Source organism: Pleurodeles waltl, chromosome 3_1 (genome assembly GCF_031143425.1).
Source record: "Pleurodeles waltl isolate 20211129_DDA chromosome 3_1, aPleWal1.hap1.20221129, whole genome shotgun sequence".
NCBI lineage: Eukaryota > Metazoa > Chordata > Amphibia > Caudata > Salamandridae > Pleurodeles > Pleurodeles waltl.
The window spans coordinates 366,216,525-366,234,181 of record NC_090440.1 but is presented as its reverse complement, the minus strand read 5'-3'; the positions used below and the strand labels follow the sequence as shown (position 1 = coordinate 366,234,181).

General features: G+C 45.9%; 1 protein-coding gene across 3 annotated transcripts in view; it reads right to left on the bottom strand.

The window, feature by feature from the left end:
• The window catches only part of LOC138284105 (transient receptor potential cation channel subfamily M member 7-like), a 1,183,984-nt gene that overhangs the window by 672,973 nt on the left and 493,354 nt on the right, over positions 1-17,657 (bottom strand). For all 3 annotated transcript variants that reach the window (XM_069222537.1, XM_069222536.1, XM_069222538.1), the window contains exon 11: positions 14,305-14,405. In XM_069222537.1, the coding sequence (XP_069078638.1) occupies positions 14,305-14,405 (101 nt within the window). The remainder of the gene's footprint in view (positions 1-14,304; positions 14,406-17,657) is intronic.

Sequence of the window (17,657 nt, the reverse complement as noted above, 5' to 3'; positions counted from 1 at the left end):
TCACTCCCCTTTCCTTTGTCCAGTTTTGTACCAGAGCAGGGCTTGAATCGCTGTAGACTGATGGACACAGATGGTGCCCATCTCTGCATAAGCCAAAGAATTTCCAGAGGCTGGAGGAGGCTACTCTTCCCCAGCCCTTCACACCTATTTCCAAAGGGAGAAAACCCCTCTCTCAGAGGAAATCCTTTGTTCTGCCTTCCTGGGCCGGGGCTTCCCAGAACCCAGGAGGGCAGAATCCTGTCTGAGGGGGTTAGCAGCAGCAGCAGCTGCAGTGGAAACCCCGGAAAGGCAGTTTGGCAGCACCTGGGTCTGTGCTAGAGACCCGGGGGATCATGGAATTGTACCCCCAATACCAGAATGGGATTGGGGGGACAATTCCATGATCTTAGACATGTTACATGGCCATGTTCGGAGTTACCATTGTGTAATGACCTATGTGCAGTGCATGCGTGTAATGGTGTCCCCGCACTCACAAAGTTCAGGGAATTTGCCCTGAACAATGTGGGGGCACCTTGGCTAGTGCCAGGGTGCCCACACTAAGTAACTTGGCACCCAACCTTCACCAAGTGAGGGTTAGACATATAGGTGACTTATAAGTTACTTATGCGCAGTGGAAAATGGCTTTGAAAAAACAGAGATGTTATTTCACTAGGCTGCAGTGGCAGGCCTGTGTAAGAATTGCCTGAGCTCCCCATGGGTGGCAAAAGAAATGCTCCAGCCCATAGGGATCTCCTGGAACACCAATACCATGGGTACCTAGGTACCATATACAAGGGAATTATATGGGTGTAGCCTGCAGCGACAATTTTAGAAAGCAGAGAGAGCATAAACACTGAGGTTCTGGTTAGCAGAGCCTCAGTGATACAGTTAGGCACCACACAGGGAACACATATAGGCCACAAACCTATGAGCACTGGGGTCCTGGCTAGCAGGATCCCAGTGACACATAACATACTGACAACATAGGATTTTCACTATGAGCACTGGGCCCTGGCTAGCAGGATTCCAGTGAGACAGTAAAAGTACCCTGACATATACTCACAAACAGGCCAAAAGTGGGGGTAACAAGGCTAGAAAGAGGCTACCTTCCTACACGTGGTTCTTCCATGTCTCCAATGGTGAGTCCTTTGACTTTTGTGCTCTGTTTCCACCAGGCTTTTGATGCCGTTGGTACCGCCCTATAAAAGGTGGTGGTTTCCTGTGTCAAACTATGGTGGGTGGTACTTTGTCTTCCGCCTGGCTGTAGGTGGCTACCGCCATGGTGACTGTTGTTTCCTCCCTGGCAGTCGGTGGGGGGGTTCATTGGTTGTCTATCAGAGATATCACCGCCATGGTCATAATTTGGCAGTAATTACCGTCAGCCTGTTGGCGGTATTACTGCCACTATCACCCACCGCCAGGGTTGTAATGAGGCCATTGTCCTATATGACCATGCTGCTGTTCGAAGCCCTGCATTCTCCACTCAAAGGCACCAGCTGGAGACTTAAATACCACCTAAATGATTCTGTGTCTGAGCGGAGTGAGAAAATAGTATAGCTCAACACACAACCGACATCTCAGCAGCCACTCTTTGGGAGACACTTAAAGCATTACTTGGAGAACTCTACATACCAAAAGCAGTGTGTTTGAAAAATGTGAGAACTGACACTAAAGCAAGTATAGAGCAATAGCGATCTACACTATAGGCTGTACAGAAGTGTTCCTCCTGAAACAAAACTTGGAGGAAAATACTAATTCTTAGATCCTAAGTATAAGACTTACAACTCAACAGGGCTGAGTGGACAATGTTCAAAATTAGACAAATATTACAGTCCCTGGCAATAATGCAAGCAAGCTATTAAAGTCACAACTGTATACAGAAACCCAAAAGGACAGGGTCCGAGTCGTGTGGGGAGACTAGAAGAACTGGTCGTTGAGGATAGAGCAATAGCAAACACATTCCAGTATTTTTATTTGATTTTGAATGACAAGGGACCGATGTCTGTCAGTCACTGAGGAATACCTGCAAATGCACATGGGCCAGAAAATAACCACCTCTAGGACAGAGTTCTTAAATGGCCCCATTCCTCAGGAGGAAGTGATCAGTGCAGAGAAGAGGTTAAAAACAGGGACTCTCAGGCCCAGATGTGTAGGTCTACAAAATATTATATTTAAGCCCAAACAAAATTACGAAAAGGCACCCATTTGCACCCCTGGAATTCACCACTCAAACACAGGCATACCACCTTCATCATTCTTTCAAACAGACACACAATATTAAAGTTCACCTACTCAATAAGAATGGCCAATACTCTAGACATTACTATCAAGTATCAGTGTTTATCTCAGTCTTTATTTTTACACTCCATATATATTGCTTTCTACTGAGGCCTCAACAAATGCTATCTGGTATATCTCCTCTATTTACTGTCCTTTCTCCATTTCCTGGAGAATGGACAGTAAATATAGAAAGAGATATAACAGTCAGCATTTGTTGAGATCTCAATAGAAGGAGAAATACCATTATATGAAGCCATTTTCCATATAGAGCCATTTTTCTGGCCTGGGTGATGGGCAAAAGTGGCTAAGTAGCTTCTCTACCATCTGGCATGGCAGGGTGGTTGGTGCTCCTACTTGTATTGTACTGTTACCAAGTTACAGAACAATGACTTCTGGTTGAGTGGGAGAAATTACAGACTGTGAAGAAGTGGTGCTTTGTCAAGCATGTCATTGCCGGGGTCAATGGCTAGTCCTATCACTCTGAAAATCTCATAGAAGCTGGGGATTCTACTCAGCTATTACCAGAATGACTCTTTTTGGCACAGGGTCACCACATGGTTGAATTTCATTCCATTGACTTCTCCATTTTCACCTACAGCTAGGTGTTCTATCCAGCACGGAAGGAAGCAGACTGGATGGGTTGACTTTTCATCAACGGGAAAATTAAACCCTTTATAGACATTAAAAACACTGTGGCATTCTGGAGCCAGAACACTGCTGCTACCTGCAAATCCAGCACTGGGACCTGCAACCTTCAATAAAGTAGGGAGCCTCAAGGCCTCTTAAAGACTTTGAAAATGTGTTGAGGGATGGAAGCCATGATAGTTATCTCTGCACTACACAAACTGATAAAAAGGGTGAAGCCTGTGGAGAAGAGACCAGGCTAGACAACTAGAAGGGGAGATTGGGGACAAGAACTAGGCCAAAATCTAAGATAATGCACATATAGGCATTCATGATATGAAGGGGAGGAAAATGCAATATTAACTGTTTATACACTGGAATCGGACCCCAGACAAATTGGCATCATGGGAAAAGAAATAAGTACATAGTAGCGGAGCTGTGGGGTGATAGGTACTGTTAAACACCTTCTGTGGCACTGCCTGATGGGGAAAGATGAGATGTTTGGGGCTCGAATGCCAAGAGAACCAGGGGTAACTTTTTTGAGCTTACCACTGAGCAACAAAATACAAATTGGAGGAAACAGGTTGAACCGAATTAAAGGGGCAGGTAGGCTCAGGTTTGGGATACATTGGTCTTTTAAAAGGTTACCATGGCTGTTGAATATAGGCTTACATTTTTTTTTAGTTGACTGGTTTCCCTTGCTGGTGTTTCCCTAGAAACAGTACAAGGAATTAACATACCCCCGTTCCCTTAAAGTGTTGCATATAAACCCTGGGCTTCTCTCTCTTTTTGCCATCTCAGGGTAATCCCTACAAGAGAGCGATTTGAAAACCAACTCTCTGCTGTTGATGTTAACCATTAGAGGCTGGTGGATTAATGCAATACTTTCAAGAGTGGGACTCGAAACACACCACTGCCTTGCATAATTGTGGCATTGTGGTGTAGCGAAGAGATCCAAATTAGGTCCCGTGCTCACTATGCCACTGGATTCAAGCTAGTCTGGCTGATGAAGGGTGATACCCCAAAACCAGTCCCAGGATGATTGTTTCTGGTCCAGGGAGGACCTAGCCTGGAAGTTCAGGCTGGACAGTTCCCATGGGGAGCAGGGTCAAGAATGATTTGCATATGGCTAGCCCAAACTGAAGTGGCATGGCGAGCAACAAAAATGATGGATTAAACCCTGATCTGTGACTGGGGGTGAATGTTTGATTTATTTTACATTCCGCCTATCATCTGTTCCTTTTTGCTTTATTTATTTTTTAGCCAATGTGTAGCATATCTTTATGCAGAGCACGATCCAGTGGGAGATGGTTTGTTTTCTGCACTGCCTTGCCTTTTTTTTCTCCAGAGAATGCCACAAAGAGCTGATCGCCCAGCCAGTGTTCTTTCATACTATCAATATATCAATGTAGGAGCACAGTACTCTCTTGAGGTCCAAGCAACAGAGGCTCTCCTCCTCCTTATAGGGGTGAAGCAGAGAACAGAACTTAAGCAGGGTGATGGTTTGACCAACGAGGAACAGCGTCACAACTTTCACCAGGAAGGATGCCAGAGTCCTCAGAATCAGTTTGTCTGGGAAGAAGGTATGGTGGATTGACACAGAGCCTGAAGCTCACACACTCGACCTGCTGAGATGATGGTAATGAGGAACACAGATAATGGTAGAGAGCCATAAGAGACAGCTGTGTAGGGGTTCAAACAGAGTGCAGATCAGATATGCTAGGACTAGATTAAGATCCCGCTTGGGCCTGACAAATGGAGAAGTGGAAACTTATGTTGAATCATTTGCGGAAACCATATCACAACAGTGAAGGCTGATCAGGCAACGGAAGAAGCCCAAAGGGTCAGAAGATAAAGCCTAATTGTGCCAAAAGCAACGCCTTGACAGGCAGAGAAAGAACAAATAACAGAACTTCAGATAACTTGCCCTGGACATTGCACGTTCTAGGCTATAGAGAACAGATTGAACCAAGGTTCTCTGCCTTCGAAGAAGAGACCTAGCGCCACCTCTGGGGATAACTGCCAATTGTGATCCATTAGCTATTGACAACTGAGCTTGTTGGCCCTGGCACTGAAGGATCCTGCAAGGTGGTTCACCACCAGGAAAAATGAATTGGTGGTCCAGCTATTTCCAGAGGTGCTAAGCCTCTTGGCACGGGGTCCGTGACCACAACCCAATCATGTTTGTTGTAGCAACACTTGGTGGTGGTGTTTTCCGTTAGCACTTTTACCAGCCTCCATTTGATGGGTGGCAGTAAGGCTTTTAACAGCCCTCCGTTCCAGAAGGTTGATGTGGAGCAGAGACTCTACCGGAGGATTCTGATCTGCAGCTCTCCCTGATGGCTGCCCCAACCGAGAAGTGATGCATCTACCACCAGTATGAGGTCTGGGTGGGCAAGGGAAAGGGGCCTGCCACTGACCCAGTAGTGGTCCAGGAACCATCACTGCATATCTTGTGCAGTCTCCTCTGAAATCTTAAAGTGGTTGGAGAGGTCCCCTTTGATGTTGGGCCCACACACTTCAGATCAAACTGCATAACCCGAATAGGCAGTAGGCACCTGGGAATTCAGCCTGCCACTTGCCTGTGGCCTCCAGTCACTGCTTGTTCCAGACTAATCGAGTGACACCGCAGATACCTGGGTTTTTCAGCGGGGTTTTCCCACTCACAGTTCTTACCGCCAACAGAAGCCCTGCCTACCCCAGGACCAACTTAATGCAGGCCACAACACGACCACATTAGTAGGCACCTGAACACCTAGCCTGCCACTTGCTTGTGGATTCCAGTTTCTGCTTGCTCGAGACTGATCCAGTGACACCGCAGATGTCTGGGTTTTCCCAACTGGGTTTTCCCACTCACCGTTCTTCCCGCCAACAGAATCCCTGCCTACCCCAGGACCAACTTAATGCAGGCTGAAGCGTGACCACATCAGTAGGCCCCTGGACACCTAGCCTGCAACTTGCTTGTGGATTCCAGTTTATGCTTGTTCCAGACTGATCCAGTGACACCGCAGATGCCTGGGTTTTCCCCACTCACTGTTCTTCCCACCAACAGAAGCTGCACCCACCCCAGGACCTACTTAATGCAGGCCGCAATGTGACCGGGCAGCGGGCGTGCTGTTGGGGAGCCGAATGCATGCCAAAGGTAAGCCTGCCCGAGCCTGGACCATGCCTAGTGTCACAATCCCTAAGCCCTCCCATCCCCAAAAGATACACCATCGCCGAGCTCTACACCCTCCACCCCGGAAGCCGCAAAAAAATACTGCCATTGGGCTGACCCACACTCCACATTAGGACCTTTCACCTGCACCTATTGCCACTTCACCTGCCACAGCACGCACAACAGCCCCTCAACCAGCCCCACCCCGAACATCCCACAGACAACACCTGACCAAAAACCCCAACTTGCATACACCCTTCTCAAAACACGCTTACTTTGCAAGCATTCCCCCGAATTATGGGATCTCATCGCCACCCCCGCACTGGACATCGTCTTACTCACTGAAACCTGGCATAACCCCACATCTGCCCCAGACATTGCCACAGCGATCCCCGAAGGATATAAAATCACTCAACAGGACCGCACCAACAAGCCAGGAGGAGGAACAGCCATCATCCACAAAGAGACCACACAGTGCACCTCCACCACCGACAACACCACCCCCCATGAAACATCTTGACTTGAAGCTCCACATGGATGACAAAACAGCCATTGGAGGAAACCTCGCATACCGCAGCACAGGCCCACGCGTCAGCAACACTATTGCAGAATTCATTGCAACCCTAGCCTTAGTCTCCAAGGACTACATCTTCCTCTGTGACCTAAATTTCCACATTCACAACCCAAACAACAACTCTGCACACCGCCTTGACAGTATGAGCAGCCTCAGATTGACCCCAATTGTGCACAATCCTACACACACTGCAGGACATACACTGGGCCCCATTTTCACCCCCAGCAACGGCATCAAATACAGCCATGTCACAGAACTCATAAGGACCAATCACTCCATCGCCCACTTCAGCATCTCCAGACCCTGCACTTCGTCCCCCAAGATGACCAGTGCCCCTCATCAGAGGTGGAACAAAATCTGAAACCAGCTGGGCAGAAGTCCTCAACACCTCCAACCTCGCTACTGCCACCAACCTCTAACAGGAAGTGAAAAACATCAACATCAACCTTGATCACCAAATGTGCCAACAGCATCATCCCCATCAAGAGCAACATCCACAGAAAATCCTCCAAAAAGGCCAGCTGGTACACCCAAGAACTCAGAACAGCAAAACAAGACAGCAAACAGCTCGAGAGGAGATGGCACGCCAGCAAGGACGCCTCTGACTGAGCAGACTCCAAGACCTTCCTCAACCTCTACCACCACCTGCTGAGGGCAACAAAGATGACAGCCCTTGCAGCATGCATCGAAACCAGCACCAACAAGGAACTTTTCAACATTGTTAAGGAATTCTCCAACCGAACTGCCAGAAAAACAACATCACACCCTCACAGGAGCTGTGGGACTACTTAGGCCACTTCTTCCCATAACAAGATTGCAACCATATCCAGAAACTTCAAACCCCAATAGAGACTATGGACTTCCTCAACAGATACGCCACCACTGAAACCATCACAAACCATACACTGACCTGCTGGGACATCCACTCCATCCACGACATCGCCTCCACAATGAAATCCAACCACTCAGGAGCACCCACAGACTCATTTCCGCACCACATCTTAAACCTTGGAAACCAAGGGATCGACCAGGAACTCATCACCCTGCTGAACACCTTTATCACCACTGCAACATTTCCCGACGCCTGGAAACAAGCCGAAGTCAGACCATTGCTCAAAAACCCTCCGCCAACCCCAGAAAATTCAAGAACTACTGGCCAATCTCCCTGCTCCCATTCCCAGTGAAGGTACTGGAAAAAATCATCACAAGCAACTCATGACAAACCTGGAGCAGAACCAGGTACTCAACGCCTTCCAATCCAGTTTTGGCAGCAATCACAGCACAGTAATTGCCCTGATCGCAGCCACTGACAACATCCAAACCCTTCTCGAATGAGGAGAAACATCAGCTTTGATCATCTGCAACCTCTCGGCAACACTGTATCCCACCACACACTGACCGAAAGACTCCACCACATCAGCGTCCAAGGGTTGCACTCAGATGGATGAACCCCGAGGATCCACCTTTCACATCCAAACCCAAGGAGATCAACTGCGGTGTCCCCCCCCATATCGGCATTCAAGTGGCACACTCAGATGACCTCCTTCCTCACCAGAGAAGCCCTGAGGATCCACCTTTCACATCTGAACCCAAGGAGATCACCTGCAGTATCCTCTAGGGCTCATCCCTCAGCCCCACACTCTTTAATGCATATATGACCCCCGCTGACCAACATCGTCAGATCCCACGGTCTCAACATATTTCCCTATGTAGACAGCACCCAACTCATCCTCTCACTAACTGATGACCCCTCCACCACTAGAACAAACTTCCACAGATGCATGACAAGCGCCACTGACTGGATGGAGAACAACTGCCTTCAGCTGTACTCAGACAAGATGTAAGTACTGATCTTTGGCAACAGCACCAACACATGGAGAGACTTATTGTGACCATCAGACCTAAATCTTGGAATCATCATTGACATCAAGCTCACCATGAAATCACAGATCAATGCTGTCTCCTCAGCCTGCTTCCTCACTTTGCGCATGCTACGTAAGATCTTTAAGTGGCTACCCCTACGCACAAGACGTACCGTGTCACAGGCCCTCATTACCAACAGACCAGACTAGGGCAATGCGTAGGAATTGCTGCACACCTTCAGACTTCAGACCATACAGAATGTGGCAGCCAAACTCATCCTCGGCGTTCCCCGACGAACCCACATCACACCCCACCTCAGGCAACTCCACTGGCTCCCTATACAGAAGAGATGCCAATTCAAGCTGCTGACCCACGCACACAAGGGTCTACACAATCAAGGACCTGCGTACATTAACTACCACCTGAATTTCCACCAACCGTCCAGAAGTCTATGCTCTACCTCCCTTTCACCTTCCCATACTCCCTGCATCTACCAAAGCAGTGGTGGAGAACGCTCCTCTCCCATCACAGCAAAAACAGGAAGAGCCTCCCCACACACAACCATCACCTCACTTCTGGAATTTTGAATGGCCCTCAAGACATGGCCTCTGGGACCTGCAAGCACCTGGATATCCTATCAGGTTATTAGCTGTGCTTTATAAATCCTGATTGAATGATGCCATCTGAAGTGCTCGAAAAGCAGGATGCAGGAGGCTATTGTTCCGAAGAGCCTCAGAGTGAACATCCCTGAAATCTAGGACCAAGGCTAAAAGATCAGGATCATAGCCTAAATGTCCGGGGCACTCTTTCTCAGGGGAAAGGCACAACACTGAACCATGTGCAAAACAGCTCCAGTGAAAGGGAGCCAGGTGTGATTTTGGCATGTTGATGGTAAACCTCAAAGATGACAGGAGGTACGCCATAGTTGGCTGGTGACTGCCTGGGGCAAGTCTGCCTTCAACAGCCAGTCGTCAAGGTCAGCATAGACTGGCACCCAAGATACCTGAAGATGATCTGCCACCACTCCTTCACTTTCATGAACACCCAAGGGGCACTGGTGAGACCAAAGGAAGCACAGCAAACTAGAAATGCTCCTGTCCCACCATGAACCGCAGGTAGCAATGATTGTGCAGCAGGGCAGGAATATGAAAATAGGTGTCCTCCCTGTCCAAAGCCACCATCCAGCCTCCAGAACTGAGGGCAGACAAGACCTGGGCCAGGGTAAGAATCTTGAATTTCTCCTTCTGGATGAAAGTGTTGCGAATGTGAAGTCTAAAATGGGCCTAAGGCCTCCATCCTTCTTGAGCAGTAGAAGGTAGCGGGAATAACAACCATGCCCTACTTCTGGTGCTGGCACCCTCTCAACAGACCCTTTGGCTAAAAGGTCCTGCACTTCCCACTGCAAAATAGAGAGATGGTCCTTCATGGGTCATTGCGAGGATGGTGGAAGATGGGGCCGAGAAGAAAGAAATGGTAGAGCATAACTTTTCTGCAAACTATCTGCAGGACCCAGCTGTGCAAATTGAATTGACTGCCAACCCAAAATCCTTGGATTCTGCCATTCACTGGATTGCTGTGCTCTGTTAAGGGATGGTAAAAACGTTTGGCAGGTGGGGAAGGTGTTGGGCTGGGTGACCCACTGGCCACATAAGCACTGGGCATCTTGGCTGCAAATTTGATGAGTCTCCCCCACAAGGGGGTTGGAAAGGCTGGCGGTAAGGAGTACCCCCTCCAAAACTGTGAAAGGACCGTTGGAACTGGTGCAGTTTGCGAGGAAGGTCAAAGAGTCCCTGAGAGTGAGCAGTAGCCCTGCTGTCTTTAAATTGCTTGAGAGCAGAATCAGCCTAGTCTGTGAACAGGCACACCCCAAAGGGCATGTCTATTAGGGAGGACTGGACATCACCGGAGAGTCTAGTTGAGCGCAGCCATACATACATGGTAGTGAATAGCAATGGTGGTGGCAGTTGCTTGCCTGATGGAACCAGTGGTGTCAAAGCCACAACAAATCTTGAACTTGGCTGTATCACAATGGTCCTGCATTGTTTGAGCTAGGACAAGGCAAAGGTCATCAGGGATGTAGGAAAGTACCTTCTTTCTGGCATGCTTACCCCACTTTTTGCCTGTTGTCAGTATGTTTTGACTGTGTTCACTGGGATCCTGCTGACCAGTACCACAGTGACTATGCTCTCTCCCTTTAAACTTGGTTACTTGGACAACAAACACCCCACATTTGGCATACTGGTGTCTCCTTGTAAGTCCCTAGTATATGGTACCCAGGTACCTAGGGCATTGGGTCATCAGGGGGCCCCCATGGACTGCAGCATATATGATGCCACCCATGCAAAGTGTATCTGAAGGCCTGCCTCTGCAGCCTGCATGAAAGGGTGCATGCACCCTTTTCACTACAGGTCACTGCACCAGGTCACCGTAAGTCAACCCTATGGTAGGCCCTCCTGGCCCAAAGGACAGGGTGCAGGTACCTGTGTGTGAGGGCACCCGTGCATGAACAGAGGTGCCCCCACAAATTCCAGCTCCATTCTCATGGACTTCATGAGTGCGGGAATGCCATTTGACGTGTGTACTGGACATAGGTCAGTACCTATGTCCAGCTACATAATGGTAACTCTGAACCCAGGCTTGTTTGGTATCAAACATGTCAGAATCATACCCCAATACTGTTGCCAGTATTGGAAGTATGATTCCATGGACTCCGGGGGCTACTTAGAGGACCCTCAGCATTGCTCCTACCTGCTTTCTGGGGTTTTCCGGGCAGCCCATGCTACTGCCACCCCATAGACAGGTTTCTGACCTCCTGTTGCTTGAACATCTCAAGCCCAGAAAGTCAGAATAAAGGATTTCCATTGGGAGAGGGGGTAAAACCCTTTTCCTTTTGAAATAGGTGTTACATGGCTTCGGAGGAGTAGCCTCCCAAACAGCAAGGGACACCAGAAAGGACTTGTGTCACCAAATCCCAAAAAGCATGGGAGTAGCACCCCAACAAGCAGCTGCCATTAACAGATGGGAGGGGCAGGGTGGTGGAAGAAAAGACCTGGTTCCTGAATGTTTCTGCTCGCTTCTATTCTATGTCAGTGGGAGCAGTAGAAAACTTGTTCAGATTAGACCAACTCATGGAGGTTTGCACCCCAAAACTATAAGGTGAAGGGTGCTATGACAGGAAAGCAGAGTTGCCTGGAGCAGGCCGATGCCACCTGGCAGTTTTTTGGTTAACAGGGGGCCCAGAGCAAGGTTTGGTCCAGGCCCCTAATAAAGTGTCTGTCAGGAGCTCCTTAAATGAGAGAAGAGGCTCAGCAGAAGCCTGTCCAGGGTTCAGGACTGATGAAGTTTCCAGATCCAGTCTGATGCCTGGTGAGTATTCAGAAGTTGAGGAATCTATGGCTAGATAGAGTTTCTACCAGAAAGAGCATTACTCAAGGTAACTTATTCTTTGATGAGACGAACATCTAGAAAGGGAAAGACACTTTCTCTTTGATGCCATAAATGTGCAGTCACCAGTGCTAGAAATATTTGTATACCCTGGAACTAACTTCAGACCAAAGGGAAGCGCTCTGAACTGATAGTGATGGCCATCAAACAAAGTGTAGGTATGCAGTTGATATATTGATAGGTGAAAGTACACATCGTCTAGATCTATTCTATAAGTCAAGAAAAAGTACTATAGAGCTAGACACATTTCCTCAAGAAAGCCTCCATTGCCATATGTTGAAATCCAAAATTAGAAGCATCAAGCAAAGAGTCTTTGAGACTGGATGATGTTGATGTCCCCTATTAATATGCCATTTGCTTGTTCTCAACAGTTGTCTGTGAGTTTGTCTATGAAAGGGACAATGTAAATCCATAGTTGTCTGTCCTAACGAGATAACGTGGCACTTGCATTAGCTATTTTAATTGACAGTGCTGGAAAGTCCTTTGTTCTTTCTGATGGTGTCTAATATGTTGCCTTCATTGTTTGTGGAGACAACACATGGAGTTGCTAGATTTCTGGAGAGTCTCTGTGCTGCACTGAAACGACATAACCAGTTTTGATTGGATTTAGTAGACATGCAGGAACCAGCGCAGGTGCGTTTTCCTTCTTCAATAGCCTCAAAATGCAGGGCAGAGCCAATTGCTGCAAGGGGCATGCAAGACAGCCCCCTTTTCCAGAAGAAGTCACAAACCGTTATAGTGCTTATGAATTGCCTATATTTGTCTTCAAAACTGAATAAAAACTATTTCCTCTCCACAGAAGCAGGTTACATATTTGTAGTGCTCTACCGATCAACATGTGGAGATGTCACTGGTGGTGAATCCCTTAGAGCCAGTTCTGGACTAAGCTCTTCAGCCAGACTGTGTAATCAACCCAGTCGGGGTCCTGTTGATTTTCATGACGAACATCACCTTCTGGCTGTACAGAGTAAGTTCCATCATCATAGGCTCTTTCTAAACATATAATTTTTATTTATTTTTTAATTTTTTAAAAGAGTCCCAGGTTAGATAGTGAATGTCCAGATCATGGGGACTCTGCTGGCGAAGCTGCATCAGAGTGGCATATTATTATCTGTACATATACATTGCTGTCCTCTTCCTCAGTAGCGCAATCACTCTCAATTTCAATGCTATGTGAGGAGAAATAAGAAGAATCATCCAACAATTAATGATGGAAAATTAGAATGAGTTGAGGAAGGACAGAAAGCTTACTTTGTTAACACAAGCATTTTCAACATAATTCCTTGTTGAGGAGTTACCCTTCGCTCGCTAAGGTTTTAATGTGGGAGAGTGCAGTCAGGTCTGGGCTTATTAGGGCAAGTCAAACCAAGTGGGGCTACAGTGGTCATTCATCAGATTCGGATTTGGATTCTATCTTTTCCAGGTATGTCTGGCAGTGCAAGGGTTGTATGTTGGTCAGGTCATCGCTCTGTTAGCATTTGTTGTTTTAGCATTAACAGAGTGAATACTCAGTCACCCTCAGGAACAAGTTTCAAGTCCTACAAGAACTAGAGGACAACTGAGACCCCGTAGAAAGTCAGTGGGAGAAGATCAAGTAAACAGTGACTCAACCTGCCAGGAAGTACTGGGTCCCAAGAAACACCACCAAGACACTCAGCAAAATTCAAGAGAAAAGAAAGCTGTAGTCAACATCAGCCGAACAAAAGCAGAAAATGTGAAAGCACAAGGTGAATACACTAAAACCAACAAGGAAGCAGAGAAGCTTAAGAGCATTCAAGCGAAATCTCGCCTTGCCGCAAAAGCCCAGGAAGAAGCATGCCATAGAAACTTGAAAGAACTCCAGGACATAACAACAACACTCTCCAACAGACACGGAAAGCCGGAAAGATTTGTTAAAGACAAATCAATGTCTGCTGCTCAGTAATGATTTAAGCTTGGCACAGGCTGCTAATAGTTGTGAACTTGGATACTCAATAGATTTCTCTATTTCGTTTGTATTACTTTGTTTTCCATTTTTTTTATCTATATCTTTCACTGAGGAAATAATCCCGCACATGGTGTGAGGAGCATGCCATATGAAAAGCACATATGGAAATTAATTGAACTACACACCCAGGATTGAATAATCCTGTACACATAGCTAGCTGGTATGCAGGTGTCTCGGCAAGAAAAACATAAGTTATTAGAATGTATTATCTGACAGCACCAGAGGGCAATCAGTAATAAAAAAAGTGTGATGTCTGAAGGACAAACGTATTAATTACTTCGGTGTCACGTATTGTACTGATTATTAGCAACAAATAACAGCTCCTGGTGAGTGTTAAAGAGAATAAATAAAGGAGGCGCCACCTCGTTGCGGTAAACGTCTGTTTGCCATACATACCGTCCACTGTTGTCCATAAGCAAAAATATGATTTTTGGCAATGTCGACTCTGTCCCATGCCAGCGTCAGGGTAAGCTGGTCCAACGTAGATGCATTCATGCCTAAAGGAAATGTTGACACACGTTATGTTCATCCCGGTGTCAATAGAAGGTCTAATTCCCTATCAATGCACCTAATGAAAAGGTAGACTTTCGAACATGTACATTTTGTGCAGTAGCTCAACGTGGCAAATTTTTGTGATGCATGCTTCACTTGGCAGAAAAATTGTTCTCTGCAAACTACAGTTATTTGTTTGTAATCATTCCAGCAAAGGCCAACTTTTCAAGTAGAGAATATAGGCAGAATCAACATTTAAGAAAACAAGGTTACAGCAAGGTTACAGCTGTACGGATCTGATGATGCAAACAATAGTCAATTTATTTTAAACTGATTTTCGCTAACAGGGAAACTAAAATAACTTACGTATATATTCCTCTCCGAGTGCAAAATTATTTTTCATTGATGATGCTCAGATTAATATTTTTTTTTAAATCACTGGTTAGACGCAGATGACATAACTAAACAAGCAGACATTGTAACGATCAACTCAAATTAAACGGTGGAGAGAATGAATGGACAGTAAGAGACCCAATCTGCAATTCCTTTACATCAATGATAAAGCCCAGGAGGTCACTAACAAAGACAATGAAAACCAGACATAAGCGTTGTATTTGAACAACTAAATTGTAGGTCGTTATTGTGTGCCTAATCCAGTTTGTCGATGCATAGAAAAAGTGACCTTTAAAGTTTTTTCTTAATTTATTTTGAAAGATAATACATATAATAACAGGCATTGCATCACATCTTATCAGGAAGAAACCAACATTAGGAAAGAAAGGGGGGCAGTGGGAGGAAAGGGACAGGTTCAAGGGATGGGATACTATTACAAAACATCTCCACATGTGAAGGTAAATACAATTTACAATACAATACACTACATTACACAGTTTGTTCCCTTATTTTGTGTGTCCCGCACCTTACACTTTATATTTGTTTATATAGATTTGAATTTGCAACCTGTCACACGATGGGCAGGAACCGGGAGTCTTGTGATAACCCACATTTCTTGTGGATAGATGTTGATCTTAAGCCAAGAGGAAACCAAGTGCAAATGCAGTCTACTGCATGGGATGAGCAACATTTACTTCCATCATCAAGAAGCTGGTTTGGGGCTATGTAAATCATATCACACATATTACACAGTATGTGCACACTGTCGAGATGAGCATAAGACAAACTCGCAGAATTGGAGAAATTAGAACATATTTACGACGTGAAGTGTCACGGGACATGCTGTGGATTTTTATTAAAATGCTAGAGTATACCTGAAGCTTGAACCTGTGTTAGAAAGGTGAATATGATGAGATTTATACAGTGCCTCCAGTATGACTCACTTTATACAGGAATGTATGTAATCCCAACTTCATTACCCTGTACTCTGAAATGATTGAACGTTCCTAACAGTCAACCTGCGCTTATCACGTTTAGGTCAACTTGCACATGTTCATTAAAATATTTGAACATTTTGGATAGGTATGACCATAGTAACTGAAGAGAAGTAGCACGAATTCATTTAACAAGAGTAGGTCAGTCAACTCAATCTTCTCTAGCAAACGTCCTTGGACTAACAGGGTTTGCTTCAGGGCGCCTCTTGGGCAATACGATTGGAGGGGGTGAGAGTCGGAGCTTTCCCAACAATCAAGATGTTTAGGTAACTTAAAACAAGCTACAACGCAGAGGGTGACTGTGTTCAGCCGGCATTTGCAGGGTAGAGGGTTGAGGGATTGTTGTGGTTATGACTGGCAGGAAAAATGACATTTAAAAAAATAAAAACATTTTTTAAGCTATTCAAATCTTTCCAAGACTTGAGGTATCTGTGTGCTACACAAAGAAATGAGAAACTTGAAAATCTGCCAGTTGAAATCTGCCATATCAGTGTTGTCACAGAGTGACACCAATCTACCTCAACAAAGTACTTCCACCCACCAAGTAGAGGAAGGGATAGAGGTAATCAGATGTGAATCACAATTTCTGACCTATGTCATGAATATAAACGAGGAAACGTTGAATTGGGACCCACTTCAAATGGTGATTTTGTGAACCAACTTAAAAGTACACAGATCGGTTCTCAAATATTCATAAAACGTTTTGCACAAATTTTGACCACTTTTTGCAAATCAAATCTTTATGCATTAGGACCATAAAGCCTTAATTATACCCTTTGTTTTCAAATATATGTGTGTGTAAGTATGCATACATATGCATGTGTGGGTGTTTTTGTGTGGCTCTACAGATGCAAATCTAGTTTAAATAAATGCTTCAAAAATTCTGGGAGACAAACATCTGTATCTCCAGTGCTTTACCTCCTGGTGTAATCCAACGCGGACACCAGCATACCCAAATGAGTCTCCCTGGCCCCAAATGACTAATAGAATGTATTAGGCAAGGTGCAATACCCCAAATGCCCCAAGCGGCGTAAAGCAAAATGTTGAGGCCCCCATGACAAAAGTGAGGGGGGGGGGGCGCCAAATGAGAGGAGGAGCCCCTGGGTCTCCCATGTTTCATGGAGACTCATTGGTCTTCGGTTGAAAGGGCCCTCGTTGAAGGGAAGGTGGGCCCCTGAAGGGTTGGGGCCTGCATTACACCCCAGCCCCAACCCCCACCCCCATAGTTATGCCCTTGGCTGGCACAAACATTTGAGCGTACTGCACTCACAAATATTCTATTACTATTCGGCCTAGGCCTCATTTTTTGTAAAACCCATGTTTACTTGCAGTTTCAAAACAAATGACAAACAAATATAGATTAAAGAATATCATATCTGGACCTTGGGATATAAATTGAGAGAACTGATTATTCATTATTGATATGTTACAGAGCACACAATTATTTGAATTAACATGCTTCCTCTTAATTGTTCTTGTTGGTGTTACTCTTTACCTTGTCCATGTATTGGATACATTGCTCTCTTCGCTCTTGTCTGTCATCTCTTTTCAGTTTCTATTACTGACAAGTCATACCATGCCATATTAAACTTCTCCCCAACGTAATTTACTGTTGTGAGTCCCAGTGTATTTCTTTCAATTTTAAAATGTATTACTGTTCACTTGTAGGAGGGTGGGAGGGAAGCCTAGAGGTCTGCTATAGCTGCTGTTTCTCTCTGCTGGAGGATTCTCATGGCTCGGTACAATGTCCTTATAGACACTCCACCAACAGTGGGTTTCTAGACTGGTCTGGGAGTGGGGTTTGGGGTGGGAGGAGGGATAGGAGTGGGTAAATGGTGGGGCATGTGGCATTAGTATTTAAAGCCATTC